Genomic DNA, 16476 nt, shown 5'->3' on the forward strand with positions numbered 1-16476 from the left:
AGTTCACTTTCCTTTTTGATTATGTTTCAAAACTATAGCCTGTCACTATATAATGTCAAAGTAAAGTTTATCAAGTTACAATTTTTTTTTAATTTTTTATTTTTTATAAACATATATTTTTATCCCCAGGGGTACCGGTCTGTGAATCGCCAGGTTTACACACTTCACAGCACTCACCATAGCACATACCCTCCCCAATGTCCATAACCCCACCCCGCTCTCCCAAACCCCCTGCCCCCAGCAACCCTCAGTTTGTTTTGTGACATTAAGAGTCACTTATGGTTTGTCTCCCTCCCAATCCCATCTTGTTTCATTTATTCTTCTCCTACCCACTTAAGTCCCCATGTTGCATCACCAATGGAATACTATGCAGCCATCAAAAGAAATGAAATCTTGCCATTTGCGACAACGTGGATGAAACTAGAGCATATCATGCTTAGCGAAATAAGTGAACATGAGGACTCAAGTTACAATTTTTACATGTTATTCAACAATTGGAAACTGCACTAAAGAGTTTGATTGAAAGTTGGTTGAAATTTTATTTTATTTTTTTAAAAGATTTTTATTTATTCATTTGACAGAGACAGAGATCACAAGTAGGCAGAGAGGCAGGCAGAGAGAGGAGGAAGCAGGCTCCCCACTGAGAAGAGAGCCTGATGCGGGGCTCGATCCCAGGACCCTGAGATCATGACCTGAGCCAAAGGCAGAGGCTTTAAAACACTGAGCCACACAGGTGCCCCAACTGAGGTTTTAAATAGGCTTGCAAATGTCTTGATATTATGCATGTATTTGTCTATATGACCAAAAGTCTCAGGGCAGGTGGTACATTAGTGTCCTGCAATAAAGCCTGAAATCTGAGAAATAGTGTCACCAGAATGCTTTCAGCAGCATCCCTTCTACCTAAAAAGTCATATTTATAGGTACTTTTCAAAGATATGAGTATTTTTTATCCATAACCCAATATTAGTAATATTAGTAATCTCTCATGTTAAAATTGTTTGTAAGACTAACAACAAAAGTGAAAGTGTTTCTATGCTGTGATGGCTATAGTTTTTGAGACTTTAAATACCAACTCTACGAAGTGGATAAATAGAGAAGATATAAAGTAGAAACAAGGAAATAAAATAATGTGAACCAATGCCTTTTTATTTTTAAGAAATTGTTGTAAATGTGCCCTACATTGCTTAGCTGAACATGGACAAAGATGATGTGGAGCAGGACCACCAGGCAAATTTTTTGTGTTGATGGAAATGCTCTCTTTTGCACCATCCAGTAGGGAAGTCACAAGTTACCTGTGGCTCTGGAGCACTTAAAAGGTGGCTGATGAGATGGGGAAAATGAATTTTTAATTTAATTTTAATTTACATTCAAATTGCCACCTGTGGCTACTGGCTACCCCTATTGGATAGAGTGAATCTAGAGGAAGATGATGATGTTATTTTCCTCATCGGTTTACCTGGACAAGACACTGGATAAAAAGGTCAAGATAAAAGATCATATAAAGAGTTCTCTTTTTCTTTATCTACACAGCACAGGATCTATAAGAACGCAAAATAAGAGAAGCTGAGAAGCTGTAGGCAAGTGGAATACGACTTCATATGTGTGGTTGACGTACACAGCATTACACAGAACGTGAACTTGGAGTACAAAGGTTTCATTAGCCAGCGGAGAATCCAGCTCTCCTTGAGACCTTTCAGACTGACCAGGACAACCATCAAGCCCAATGGCCACCGTTTTATGAACCTCTGTAAATATACTATACAAACACAATGCACATGAATCTTTGAGCTACACGAATATACTCTGTTTACTCAAAGATCTGATGGGTTATCTTTCCAGGGAACTTAAGGCTGTCCAGCTACAGCATGCCAGTTTCCCAGTTTATTCTTTCCATCCCCTTTGAGGCAGACATTCTCTCTTGGCTGACTCAACCCCAATCATTAGCCACTAGATGCAGTTTTTTGGCAAGTTCTGGTCCTCAATTTCTTGGGAAACCCACTGCTTTCCTGACCCAAGCACCACTCCTTCTCCTTCTTTTTCTTCCTGCTGGAATGTGCATGTTCTGAGGGACACGCCAAAAAGAATGGGGAGACTTCAAGGCTGACAATGCTGAGCCGTTGAGCCAATGTCACCACCTGCCTACCTCTGAACTACTCATTAAATGAGGCAAATATACCACTATTAGGTAAGCTACTGAACTTGGGTTTTCTGTTATTTGGAATGGAAAACAATCCTAATGGATATAGTTTTCTTCTGTGTTAAGTTATTGGAGCACCAGAACACTTGTAGTTAGTTATTTTTCATTAGTTCATTTACCTATTTAATAAAAAATGTGTTGGGGGGTAGTTATCATGTGAAAAGCTAAGTGCATGGTAATAGGGTAGACAAGCAGCCCATAGGAATACCCTCACAAAGCCAACATTCTCATCAGTACACTAAAGTAATGAGGTAAACTCTATAGACGGGGCCTAAAAGTCAAAAAAGACTTCCTGAAGGAATTGGCATTTATACTGAGACCTAGATAATGAACAGAAGTTAACCAGGCAAAGAGGAAGGAATAATACATAAATATCAGGTCAGGAGGTAGTAGAGAAGACAGCACATAGCTATGAGGAAATGAAAACAGCTCAATGTTACTTAAGTATGTGTGGGGGACATGTGAGGGGAGACTGAGGGAATGCAGAAAATGAGGCTGTAGTTTTAAGGAAAGGCTCAATCACACATGACCTTGAAGTCATTTAAAAGAGTAGGGACTGTCTTCAGAAAATAATGGATAAGCCATTAAAGGCTTTAAAAGTCAGAGGAGGGTGAGCTACATAAATATACCATATTTAGAAAGATCAGCCGGCCTGTTTTGTAGAGAATGGGTAGGAAGTAGGAAGACTAGAAGGAAGGACACCAAGTAGGTCAATGATGTAGTAACTCCTGACAGTTGAGGAGGACAGAAAAGGAGAAGTGGTTGGATTTGAAAGTTACTTCAGTGGTAAATAGCTTTGTGATAGCTTAGCTACTGGGGCTGTAAAATGAAGAGTGAAGCATGAGTTTCGATTTGTCAACTGACTGGGTTGTGGTAATGTTCACTAGAGAGGCACTGTGAAAAGAGAAGTAGGCTGCATCTGGAAAAAAAAAGGTTGAAAGAGGGTAAACATGAGTTCAGCCTTGGGCCCATTCAGTTTGCGATTCCAGAGGGACGTTCAACTGGAAATAAGTCAGTGGGATACGTAGGTCTGAAAATCACATGATCACTGTCAGTGGCAAATGACATAAAGGGATGGTCATCAGTGTACTCACAGAGTATACATGAGAAAGGCATGGGAAGGAACTTTAGAGGCAAGAGTTAAAATTAGTTTGGCAGACTTCAGCTTTTGTAGGAGCCAGTGGGAAATGGAATTTGGCCGCTAACATCCTATTTAAATTTAGCCATTGGAGAAATAATGGTATACCTTCCTTAGGCAGTAGATTTTTAGGGATTGAATCAAAAAATATAAACTGGAAGCTCCTCCAAGGGCTTAAAGAAGCCAAGCCCTTAAGGAAGTGATTAAAAGGAGAGAGAGAGCCACTTGCACATCAGAGGAGCATGGGAATGTGGAGCCAGGAGACTTCCAGTAAGAGCAGCATAGGTGGAATAGGCTTTCCCCCTCCCCGAAGCCCTCAGTTTGTACCAGGAACAAGCTTTCTTTTTGGCCCCCCTTTTAGCTTACATTTCCTAAACTTACTAAATTAATTTCTGATCTTAATTTGCTTTTCCAAAGAGACTTCTCTTTGACAAACAAGTGTTTCCTATTGAGATTGAACTACTGAGTCTCTGATACCATTGGCTTACATATGTGTAAGTCTTCCTGAGCCTAATCTGCCCTTATTTAATTCAACAAATACCAGATCTATATTTGAATTGAAAAATTCAAACCTTGCTACTGAAAGGAAGCAGTCACTTTAAGAATTTTTTTTTTGATTATCATTCCATTAGTCAAGCTTGTCCTCTCTCCACCAGGGTCCATGTGATGGACCCCTGAAGGTAACTCCCAACTTCAGGTTGAAACTTCTTTCCGTGGTCATCTGAATACCTGCTGTCTGGAATTCAACACTAGAGCTGCTCTCTCCCCTCAGTGCCACCGGTGCAAATCCAGTTTCACAGGAGTTTTCACTCTTTAATTCCTAACTCAATTTCAAGATTTACTTGCTTTCTCAGTTTCCACAATCAGTAGCTCACTACTCCTAAGAGTTTCTGCTCTTAGTTCAAAATCTGTTGGTTTTTCTCCCCCTGACGGAGGCCTTTTCTTCTTAGTCTAGGCCACCTAACTGACATCTCCAGCAATTCATGTCATCTTCTGGAATTTATTTACATTTCACTGTGGTTTTCCTCATCACTGTACAGGTACTCTTTTTGTCCCTATTTTTTTTAAAGATTCTATTTATTTATTTGAGAGAGAGAGAGAGCGAGTGCACACAAGCAGTGGCAGGAGTGACAGAGGGAGAGGGAGAAGCAGACCCCCCTCTGAGCATGGAGCCCGACACAGGGGCTGGATCCCAGGACTCCGAGGATTTTGACCTGAGCTGAACTGCCTCTGTTTTTTGACGGAACTAAAGATAAGTACCCAATAATCCTTAAATTACCATCGCATGAACAAGGTAACCACATCATGCAAAGAGAGTCATCATTCAACAAGGGTTTCCCAGCTCCCCATCACATCACTTGGTTGAGGACCTCAGGATATGTCAAATAAGAAAGAGGGTCTTTCAAATCATAAGGGGCTCTGGACTCCAGGAAACAAACTGAGGGTTACAGAAGGGAGGGGAGTGGGGGATGGAGTAACCAGGTGATGGGTATTAAGGAGGGCACCTGTTGTGATGAGCCCTGGGTATTATATGCAAATAATGAATCGTTGAACACTACATCAAAAACTAATGATGTACTATATGTTGGCTAACGAAGTATAAAAAAAAGGGGGTCTCTCTCCATAGGGAGTTTAGACTAATATGAAGGACGAACATTAAATAATTAGTTACATAATTCATGTTTTTATTTAAAATTAGGATAAATGCTATTAAAAGAAAAGCACATGGGGTTAAAGGAGTGCAAAATAAGGACACAGAATCTACCTTCAGGACACAGTGTCTCTAAGGGCTGTTAATTTTCATTGATATGGAAGGGGAAAGGAAGTTCTGAGTCATGTTACACTGCACAGATTTTCTTATTGAGTATGTGGAATGAGTTACAAACAGCACCATGGACAGCTATAATCCCATCATGAAACCCGAAATGGCCTCCTTGCCAGATTAAGAATGGGGCAGCATGTGTCACTATGGAATAGAATGATATTTCTTTAGATAGAGTTCTCAAAATGTATTGGTAAATGGCTCTTTTGACTATAAATCAGTATTTTGTGTTTGTCTAAACTCTTAAAGCACCACCTTTGACACTGTGGGCAAGTCACTTAATTTCACAAGTCTTCAGGTCCCTCATCTTTAAAATTCTAGAGGATTTAGGATTTAGGCAAGCCTGCAAATTTAGTTGATATTTGTCACCTTCGATCCTCTGAAGCCCCTCCGAAGCAGGATTAGGGAAATAAAACTGCGTGGTCCACCCAGTGTCACCACCTATCCATTGTGACAACCAACACTAGTTTCAGAAATAATGTTGGTCATACCTTTTATGAATGCTTGCCCAGGAGGCATTGATGTTCTCTGTTATCATGTGGACTTTTCTGGTATCATCTGCAGAATAATCCCGGAGAAGTTTCAGTGCCAAATCATTTGCAACATCTACATTTATCTGCCACTGGCGGAGGTCTTTGGCCAACTGCTGCGGATGCATATGGGAAAGAAAATGAATGTCAGTTTTCTCTGAAATCTTAAATTGCAGTTTCTTAAAATTTTTCATAAATAGGTTTTGAATCCCCAGGTCAGAACATGTCTACATGATAACTTTTAATCTATCATGTCGTTTAGTCAATCATGGTTGTATAAACTAACCCACTTTTAATGACAAAACTTTTCAAATGCCGCATCTTGAGCAATACTCAGTACCAGGTATTTCAATTTAGTGACAATTAACTTGAAATCAACTGGGCTTAATTATTTTTCTCATGGGAGAGAATGAACTATAAAAATAAGCTCCTGTATAGTTGTTGAGTATGGGATATATACCAAAATTTGAACGGAAAAACAAATCTCATGTATTTCCCTCTTCATTAACTTGTTGAATTGTTTATGTAATTAGTGCCATCTACTGGCATTCAACTACAGCTGCATATAGAAATATCACACATCAAAAGAACAGTACTGTTATCCTACTTATGAATGTTTTTGAAGGACCAGTTTATTCATAATACTTTAATAAATATCCTCCTTTTAAATTAGAATAAAATTTCAAATGTAAGAATCTTGCTAAACCAAATGATCTCTGTTTTCTTGTTTGTCTTTGACAATTGAGTATTATCAAGCTCACTTGATAGTATCACTCTATACACCACATATAAAATAAGTAAACCAATAACAGGTTTATCTGGAAACATAATTAACCATGGCTATAAGTCCATGGAAGAAGATTCTAAGCATTAAGATGATATTAAATAGTTAAGATGGTCATATCAAATCCAACATAGTAGGTTAAGCCACTGATAAAGGGACAGAGGAACAGGAATAGGCAATTCAAACAAGAGGAAAATAAAAGATTTCCACTTTAAAAATTAACTTAAAAAACAGAGTATTAAATCAAGATGATATAATTCGACACCAATTAAATTAATAAAAAAATAAAACCCAAGCTGGAAAGGCTGTGGTAAAACTAGCATATTCACATACTACTGCTGGGAACAGTATCAAGCAGGACAATCTGGCAATAGGTATCAACCGCCATACAAATGCTTACTCCCACTGACCTACCAATTATACTTTTGGTATTTTCTCCTAATAAAAGATTTAAAAGAAGAGAAATACATTATAGTAATAAAGAGCTTCATCAACTAATATAGTACAAAAATGAGAAAATTTCAGTGTTTCATGAGAAGACATTAAACTAACACAATACATCAACCCAATGGTCTAACGTGCAGTAAATGTGCACCAAAGTCATACTAAACAAATAAAACACAATTTCTAGCTATACTGTATTTCTTAAATCTGCAAGTCATGAATTAGAAGGGGAACACAAGAAATTGAAATGAACTGATGTTTCTGAAGAGTAGTCATTTTTGTTTTAATATTTGTTCTTTCATGCTGGTATGCTGTTTATATAATAAAATCAAACAAGAGTTATTTTAGCATAGTTCTAGTATGTTTGGGTGGACTCCTATTCCTTGAAAATGTATAATGTACATATAATCTGGCATTTCCTCATTCACTAGAACATCCTTTTCTTGACTCAAAAGAAATAATTGCGTTTATTGCATAAAACAAAGAGCCAAATAATCAAATTAGTACCGAGCATCTAAAGCCAATATCGCTAACTTTTGAAAGGAAAAAGGGAGAAAGTTTTTAAAGATGTAGAGAATAGTTGCTACACTACAAAGCAATTAAAATGTATTCTTGTGGAATGACACTGCCTTTCCTTATGTTCTCATTTTATCAAGCCCTGTGGTTCATATTTTCTACATTTTGGAACCTCACACTATTCAAAAGCCTTTCTGAGGTGAATCATACCCCCTGAAGGTTTTTGCTTTCTAGAAATATCCTAAGGTACAAAATGACCTTTCCATCCCTTCCTCTCCTTACTTAAGCCAACCCTACAGTGTTAAAGTAATATGTACTTGTAACTGGGCCTTCTTATCCATAAGATGGTGTCTCCATTTTTAAAGAAGAGTTTATTATTCATCATCTATTCAATCTCTAATTGGTAGTATAAGAATGCATGAAACTGAGACCTATGACTTGGTTACCTTTTTCCAAGTTAATTTCTCTCTAGGGAGACTTTTTTCTATTAAAGAAATATGATAAAGCAAGATTAGAGCACATACATTTATATATAAAATATAAACTAAAATTTTGATAAATGTAATTACAATCACTTATTTTACCTAATAATCTTGGGAGCCAACCCTCACTCAGGGGTTGCTATTTAAAAAGTCTATAGGAAGAAGGATAGACTCTTTGGTTCTAATCTACAGATCATAAAAAAATACCCAGAAGTTTCAGTTGAAAACTATGCTTGAATTTTCCAAAATCTCGAAGGAAATATCAAGTGAAAGATACTTTATAGTAAACAGGTAAAAGAGTGAGGCTCAATTTCAAACCAGAGCTTTTTGATAAACTTTAATTCTTGACAGACAAACAAACAAACAAAACCACAACCCAATAAGCAATATATTTCTCTTCAAATTTGTATTTACATTGATATTAAGATTTTTATACCTATAGAAATGTTGACTGAGCTCTAACCCTCACTGTATATACTGCCCAGGTTTTATGAGGATGTAGGATTAAGAAGAAGATATCCGCTGACCTTGAGCAAAACTGAAAGGGCAAAGGCACCTTTTTCAACTCTAAGGTTCTCAACAACAGCGTTCTTTTCTCCCTTCTTAAAGACATTTCTCCTGAACAGACGGTTTCCCTTCCTCCTAAAATAGTATGTTGACCAACCTGCATTTTAACCAAGTGTCTTTCAGACTACACAAAATAACTTTGACCAGTTTTGCCTACCACTGTGAAATTTACTACTGGGATAACTCCAAGCCACAGAAGGAGTGTAAATTCAAAAATACAATAGAATTCACACACGCTCTTTTTTATTTCTGAATTCCATTTACAATGGTATACACTACAGGGAATTGTTTGTATGGTGATCACAGTGTGTGAAGAAATTTGAAATACTGTGAACACAAGCCTATAAAAAAAGATGACTTTTGTGGGTGCATATATATGTGGATGTGTGTTTTCCATGAAGAATATAAAATGCTAAATCTCCAAAAGATTGTGTCCCCAACCGGGAAAGAAATATTTTATATTCAAACCTAATACGGTGCTGCTGTTAATACGTGCTTGGTATTTTATACACAGCATTTTAGGCAGAAAAATGACTGTCAGCTATGGGACAACCTGAATTAATTTCAAGAACTTTGAGTATTAAAAATTTTTCATTTTAATGTTTGTCTTTCCTCATTTTTTATTTGTAAGAATTCTTTTTAGGAATATGGACTCTGTGTGGGAGAAAACAAGGAAGAAAGAGAGAGAGTAGTTAGAAGTTTCAGCCTGTTGTGTTTGGATCCTAGTTTGATCACTTCCTGGTTATGTGACAAATGGGAAAGTTAATTGTCCTCCTTGTGGTTCTGTTTCCTTCTTCCTCAAATGGGTGTAGTAACAGCATTTACCTCAAATATTTTCATGGGGGTTCATTAAGAAAATCCAGGGGATACATTCAGAATGGTGACTGGTACATTCAAAGAATTCAATTATTTTGATTATTACTACCCTTTCTATTACTACTACTACTACTACTACTACTACTACTACTACTACTACTAATTCTACTGCTATTACTAATATTTTGAATGAGCCACACTGTATTCAACACAGGATAAGCTTCTATTGACCTCAAAGCAAGGGACTCACTGTTTTATAGACCTTGTCAGTAATGCCATAGCTTATCTAAAAGACTTCCTTTAATTCAGGAGATAAATGTGAGTCCATAGACTTATAATTAAAAAATTTCAGTTGAGTGTTGTTGAGGTTTTCTTATATAACATGTTTTGGGATGGTCACCTACAAATGAAATTACCATTTGTTCCAGATGAACCTGAGTTTAACATTTTAATAACCGTGACTCAAAGAAGCTTCATGAAAGGCAACACAGAGTAATGAAAAGGCATTTTCTCAGGAAGTCTTGTTTGGCCATTATTTTGCTGTTTGATCTTAAGAAAGTCATTAACCTTAGGAGTCCCAGCTTTGTTGTGTGTAAAATAGAATGGAGTGACTTACTCTGCCTATGCCTCAGGTTTGTCATGAGGCCAAAATCCAAATAAATCTGCTCGGAAAATTATAAAATAGGATCCTAATGTATTTATGGACAAAAAGTTCTACATATTAGGTTTCTCTGTTTTGTTAAGATACTGTGTCTGCATACATGAACTAAGAAATTCATTAAAAAATCTACCTCTGTGAGCTAACAGTGGAAGAGCTTCTTAGCTTTTAGATCCCTTCTTTGGCAATCTCCTACTCTACTCAATATTGCAGATGAACTAACCCCTCGGGAGAAGAGAATTTCCCAGGATTTCTTGTCAGTTGGCTTCTAGATTGGTTAGGCCAGTGAGAGATCTTGGTGGGAAATTGAAGAGGAGGAGAAGGGGGAAACTCAAGTATATTTTCTCTTTCTCTCTCCATGGGCAGAGTCTTCTTCATGTTTCCATTTCTTAAGGGACAGCCCCTCCCTTTGTAGTGTCAGGACCCACTGTGCTGCCCCCACAGTTATTGAGTAAGCACCAGGTGATTCCAGTTTCTGGACTTTGGTAACATTGGTTGGCCCTTTGGCCCTTGAGGTGGCCAACATCTTCCTGATATTGCCAACTTCCGGGCTACCCTACTGTCTCCTACTGGGTTTCTTAGCTCTTCCATTAGCCATGGAACCACTCATCGGTGTTAAATTTCCTCTGAAATATCTAGCGTGGTTTCCAGACTGAACCCTGATGGTCCAAACTGGAAGAAATCTCACACCAAAAGGCACGGCCTACAATGACACAGCTTAACTTAACAAGCACACATTTCATTAAACAGAGATGATATCTTGCATCTTTCTTTTTAGTCTCAAAGGAAGAGATGACTAGTGTGATGGGAAGCAGATCCCTCTGTCTGGACACTCATCTATTCTGGGATATTTATGTCTTTTCAGTCTCTTGTCTCTCTGCAGGGTCTTTCTCCACAGCCTTCAAACATGAGTCCTCCTCCAACCCCTTCATCTCCAAACAACAACAACAAAACCTACACCCTGTCCTTGTCTTTCCTTTCATAGTTAAGCTCCTCAGAAAGCAAATTCTCATTGATTACATTCCTGCCCCTGTACAACTCATCAAAATCAGGCTTGTGCCAACACCACCCCACTAAAACTATTCTGACACATCATTGGGGTAAATTGGATTAGTGGCCCCGATTCTTTACCCCTCCCTGTAGTCCACGTTCTTTGCTATTTAACTTCTAATGTTCTTTGCTATTTAACTTCTAATGTCTTGCTACAGGCTGCAGAGGTGAGTTCCTGGCCCTTGTCAGTGATCTTGGCCTTATGACTTGTTTTTCCTAATCCTAATGGGGTGTTTATAGAACTGATACAAGAGGGGGCTTGAAATGTGCTCCTGCAGTGTGGTTAGCCCTTAATGTGTTTCAGCTACCACCAAGAAATAAACATCCCTGGGGCTACCCTGATCATCCCTGGTAAAGGAAGAGTGACTGTGGAGGGAGCCATCCCAACCAAGCTGCAGCATGAAGCAGTGGCACCCCACCCAAGCTGTCAACTCATTAAAAAGTACATGTTTACTGTTGTGTGCCACTGACATTCTGAAGTGTTCTGGTATGCAGAATGTTTGCGAAAATAGTTAACTGATGCAGTCACCAATGTCTGGGGTAAATCTTAGGTTCTCATTTAATTTATTTGCAGCAACTAGTGCTACTGGTTAGTCCCTTCTTGAGATTCCATCCTTCCTTAGCCCTCTCTCTTTGGGTCTCCTCTCAAATCTCTTGTGATTTCAGTTGTTCTTTTTCTATCTTTCTCTTAAACACTGATGTTCTCCAAGGTTCTGTCCTTCACCCAATTTTTTCCACCTGTAGTGTAACTGACCCTTAACTGGAAGAGGATACAGAGAGCATACCCAAAGAAGGGTTTTATCACAATTTTCTCCTTAGCCAAGTAATCTACCTCCACTGTCACTGCCTTAATTTAGGTTCTCATTATTTCTTGGTTGGATTCTCCAACAACCTTTTTATTAGCTCCTTTCCTCCACCTCAAACCAGTCCTTCCATCCCCAAAGAGCTGCTCAAGTAATATTTTGAAATACGAATAGAACCATATCACTCCTCTGTAAAAACTTTCAGTGGCTCCCTCTTACCTACAAGACAAAATCTAAATTTTCTCCTTAGATTATGAGGCTCTCCAGTATAGGACCCCACTCACACATCCACTTTCATCTTTTGTTGTCCACTATCCTTTTCCTTTTCTCTGACCCAATACCATAATTGTCCATCCGATAATATGAAAACCTCTGAAAGTTTAAGTGACTTGTTGATGACAAAGCTAATCAGTGACAGAGGCATCACAAAAATGCAAGTTTCTTGACTCAGTATTCAGGGTTTAATCTAGCTAAAGAAGATACACTTCCATTTAAAGGAATTTAACATAAATGACTGAGCTTATTATAACTGAACACCAAAGAATGTAAAACAGTCTCCTTCATGATTATAGCATGATTGGAAAATTATTGTGTATAATAAAGTAAGACACTGGCAAACAAAGACAGCAGAAAAAACACAGATTTGGTTTATTAAAAAAAATCACTAAACAATTCAGTCCTAAGTATGAATTAATGTTTTATAATTCTCCATTGGGAAAAAGAAACACTCTTTCTTGCTTGTGTGAATTAAAATGACCTATAAAACCTCTTTATGGATTTATAATAGAAATGTTAAAATATCTGTAAGGAAGCTATTTCACAAGTAAAGCCTCTCACCATTAACTTCACTATTCATCTATTAAACCTCTGACATTACCAAACATCTCTGTTTCAGAAGCTAACACTCTATACAGGAGATACTATTTAAGAAAATGGCCCTCATTTTCCAGCTTACTGGAAATGATTAATCTTTCCAATAGCTTTGAGGACTACATACCAAAGTTGTTACTTTTTTGTCCTTTCAACAATGACTACAAGCTGAGAGCAGGCTAGTAAATGTGTTATCGGCCAACCCATTAGAGTTCCATTATTTTCTGTCTTACATGGCTTCATGTAATGAATTTTCATAATTAAACTAATGGCATACAATTTATTTTCCTCCCTCTTTACTTTCAGGCCCCATTTCTCTTCCAGCTTCTTTGGAATAAGTTTTATACAAAAAGAAGGGAGGAGAGCCCTCCAAGTACTTCATTACCTTAATTTCATTATGACATTTTAGAAAGCATTCTCTTTATCTGGGCTTTCTCTTTAATTTGCTGACTTTATTAAAAGGCTTAAGTAGTGTTGTAATTAAGAAATCACCCAGCTACCCCAGGCATCTAAGAGAAGTCTGGTTGAGAGGATATGGAAATGGTTGGGTGGAAATTACTCCAGAGAGAATGCCAGATGATAGATCTCTACAAAGTGGCATTTTTCTTGGCTATTTTTCAAACCCCTTGAGCCTACTGTGGTATAATACATTATTGTCCACAAACATTCAGTGCCTTTTTAAGCCATCCACACCCCCATTGAACTGAGGATGGCTATGTAACTGATTATGGCTACTTGTCACTTTCAGGCAGAAGGTTTATGAATTGATGACATTATTCATGTACCCTGCCTCCTTAATCATGGAAGTATATATCAAGACCCAGCTGTTATCAGCCTTGGTCCCTGACTGACTAAGCTAAGTAGAACCCTCTTGTGAATCTACAATGGACATGTAACATGAGTAAAATATAAAGTTTGTGTTGAGCTTCTACATTTGAAAGTTGTTAGTGTGGTATAACTTGGACTATCCTGACAGGTATAGCTAGTCAGGCACTACCCTAACTCCAGAAGGGTCATCTAACATCTCCAAATAATATGAGGCCAGGGTGAGGAATAGAATAAGCTAGTATAATGATTCATACAGAAGAGGTTCTGTTGCTAATATGTATTTCAGAAACTATGTTTCTAAAGCAGTTTATAAACTTGAAAAGACAAGAAAAAGATCTGTAGTCTTAATGACATGCAGACATGCACCTTTTGAAAGCAACTTCGAGATATAATTCACATAACATAAAATCTACCCATTTTAAGTGTATAATTTAGTGTTTTTTAGTATAATCAAAGCCATCACCACAATCTAATTTTTAAAAAGATTTATTTATTATTTTAGGGGGTTGGGAAGGGGCAGAAGGAGAGAGAATTTCACGCAGACTCCCCATGAGCCCAATGTGGGGCTGGATCCACAACCCTGAGATTATGATCTGGACTGAAATCAGGAGTTGGACCCTGAGATCATGACCTGAGCCAAAAATTAAGAGTCAGACGCTCAACTGACTGAGCCACCCAGGCACCCCCACAATCTAATTCTGGAACATTTTCTTCAAACCCAAAAGAAACCCTGTACCATTAAGAGTCACTTTCCATTGTCTATTTTCTCTGTCCCCTAGCCTTTATTGGATATGTCATACAAATGGACTCATACACTATGTGGTCTTCTGTAATTGGCTTCTTTCACCCAGCATAATGTTTTTGAGGTTCATCCATATTATAGCAGGTACCAGCACTTTAATGATTTTTATTTCCAAATAATATTCCATTGCAATATACCACCTTAAAAAAATCATTCCTTAGTTAATAAATGTGGGTTTTTTCCACTTTTTGGCTATCACAAATAACTCTGCTACAAGCATCTGTATAAAAGTTTTGTGTGGATGTATGTTTTTATTTCTCTTGGATACATACCTGAGTATGGCACTGTTATGTCAGATATAGTTTCATGTTTAATATCTATAGGAACTGCTAAACTTTTTTCCAAAGTTGTATCATTTCACATTCCCAACAGCAATGTATAAGGTTTCAATTATTCCACATTTTTGTCAACCTCATTATCATCTTTCTTATTTCAACCAACCTAGTGAGTATGAAATGGCATGTCATGGTTTGCATTTGTATTTTCCTAATGACTAATGATACTGACTATCTTTTCATGGGCTTATGGTGCATTTGTACATCTTCTTTGAAGAACTGTCTTTTAAAATCATTTGTTGATTTGTAATGGGGCTATTTTTTAGTTCTTGTTGATTTATAAAGTTCTTTATGTATTCTGGATACAAGTCCCTTATCAGATATTTGCAAATATTTTCTCCCATTCTGTGGGTTATCTTCATACTTTCTTTATATCTCTTGCAGTACAAAAGTTTAATTTTGGTTGCTTTTGGTGTCATAGACAAGAAAACATTGTCTAAGTCATCATATTAATATGTTGTCTTATAACAGTTTTAAAAGTTTTAGTTCTCAGGGCACCTGGGTGCATCAGTTGGTTAAGTGTCTGCCTCTTGATTTCGGCTCAGGTCATGATCTCAGGGTGCTGGGATTAAGCCCCCTGTTGGGCTCCATGCTCAGCAGCAAGTCTGCATGAAGATTCCTTCCCGCTTCTTCTGCCCCCTCTGTTCTCTCTCTCTCACTCTCTAAAAATATATATATTTTTTAAAATAAACTTTTAGTTCTTATAGTTAGCTCTATCATAATCCATTTTTGAGGTAATATTTGTGTATGGTGTTACATGGGGTCAAACTTCATTATTTTGTATGTGAATATTTAGTTATCCAAGCACAAGGGTTTAAAAAGACTATTGTTTTGCCATTGAATTATCTTAGCAATCTTGTCAAAAATCAATTGACCTTAAAAGCAAGATTTTACATCTGGATTTTCAATTTTATTTCGTCAATCTTTATTTCTAGCTTCTTGTCAGCACCATATTGTCTTGATTCCGGTAGCTTTGTAGGGTTTTAAAATTGGGAATTGTGAGTCCTCTTTGCTGTTTTTCAAGGTTGTTTTGGCTATTCCTTGTCCCTTGCATTTCAGTAAGTATTTTTAGGATCCACTTGTCTATTTATGTAGAAAGGCCAGCTAGAATTTTGATGAGGATGGAATAAAGTGTATAGATCAATTTGAGGTTATCGCTATCTTAACAATATTAAGTCTTTTGATCTGGGAACATGGGACATTTTCCCATTTATTTAGGTCTTCTTTAATTTCATTCAACAGTGCTTTGTAGTTGGTGGTATATAATTTGCATTTTTTTAATTCCTATGTATTTTTTCAAATATTTTATTTGCTAGAGAGAGAGAGCGAGAGTGAGAGCAAGAGCGAGCGAGAGAGAGAGTGCAACCATAAGCAGGGGGAGCATCAGGCATATGGAGAAGCAGGCTCCCTGTTGAGCAAGGAGCCCAATGTAGGACTCTGATCCCTGGACCCTGGGATCATGACCTGAGCTGAAGGCAGACACTTAACTGACTGAGCCACCAGGTGTCCTGTATTTTTTTTTTTTGATGCCATTAATAATGGAATAGCTTTCTGCATTTCATTTTTCAGATTATTCATTGCTTAAATATAGAAAAGCAAATGATTTATGCATTTTGGTCTTATACTCTGTAAACTTGCTGAATTTATTCATTCTAATACTCTTTCGGTATATCCCTTAGGATTTTCTGTATACAAGATCATGTCATCTGCAAATGGATTGTTTTATTTTTTCCTTTCCAATCTGGATGACTTTCATCTATTTTTCTTGCCCAGTTGCTGTGGCCTGAACTCTATTATAGTGGTAAATAGAAGTGGAGAGGGCAACCATCCTTAC

General features: G+C 37.5%; 1 protein-coding gene across 6 annotated transcripts in view; it reads right to left on the bottom strand.

Annotated features, from left to right (window-relative positions):
* Positions 1 to 16476, bottom strand: part of DMD (dystrophin) — a 2094983-nt gene that overhangs the window by 522025 nt on the left and 1556482 nt on the right. For all 6 annotated transcript variants that reach the window (XM_032330377.1, XM_032330378.1, XM_032330375.1 and 3 more), the window contains one exon: positions 5649 to 5803. In XM_032330377.1, coding sequence (XP_032186268.1) covers positions 5649 to 5803 — 155 coding nt within the window. The remainder of the gene's footprint in view (positions 1 to 5648; positions 5804 to 16476) is intronic.

This window comes from Mustela erminea, chromosome X (genome assembly GCF_009829155.1).
Source record: "Mustela erminea isolate mMusErm1 chromosome X, mMusErm1.Pri, whole genome shotgun sequence".
In the NCBI taxonomy this organism is placed as follows: Eukaryota; Metazoa; Chordata; class Mammalia; order Carnivora; family Mustelidae; genus Mustela; species Mustela erminea.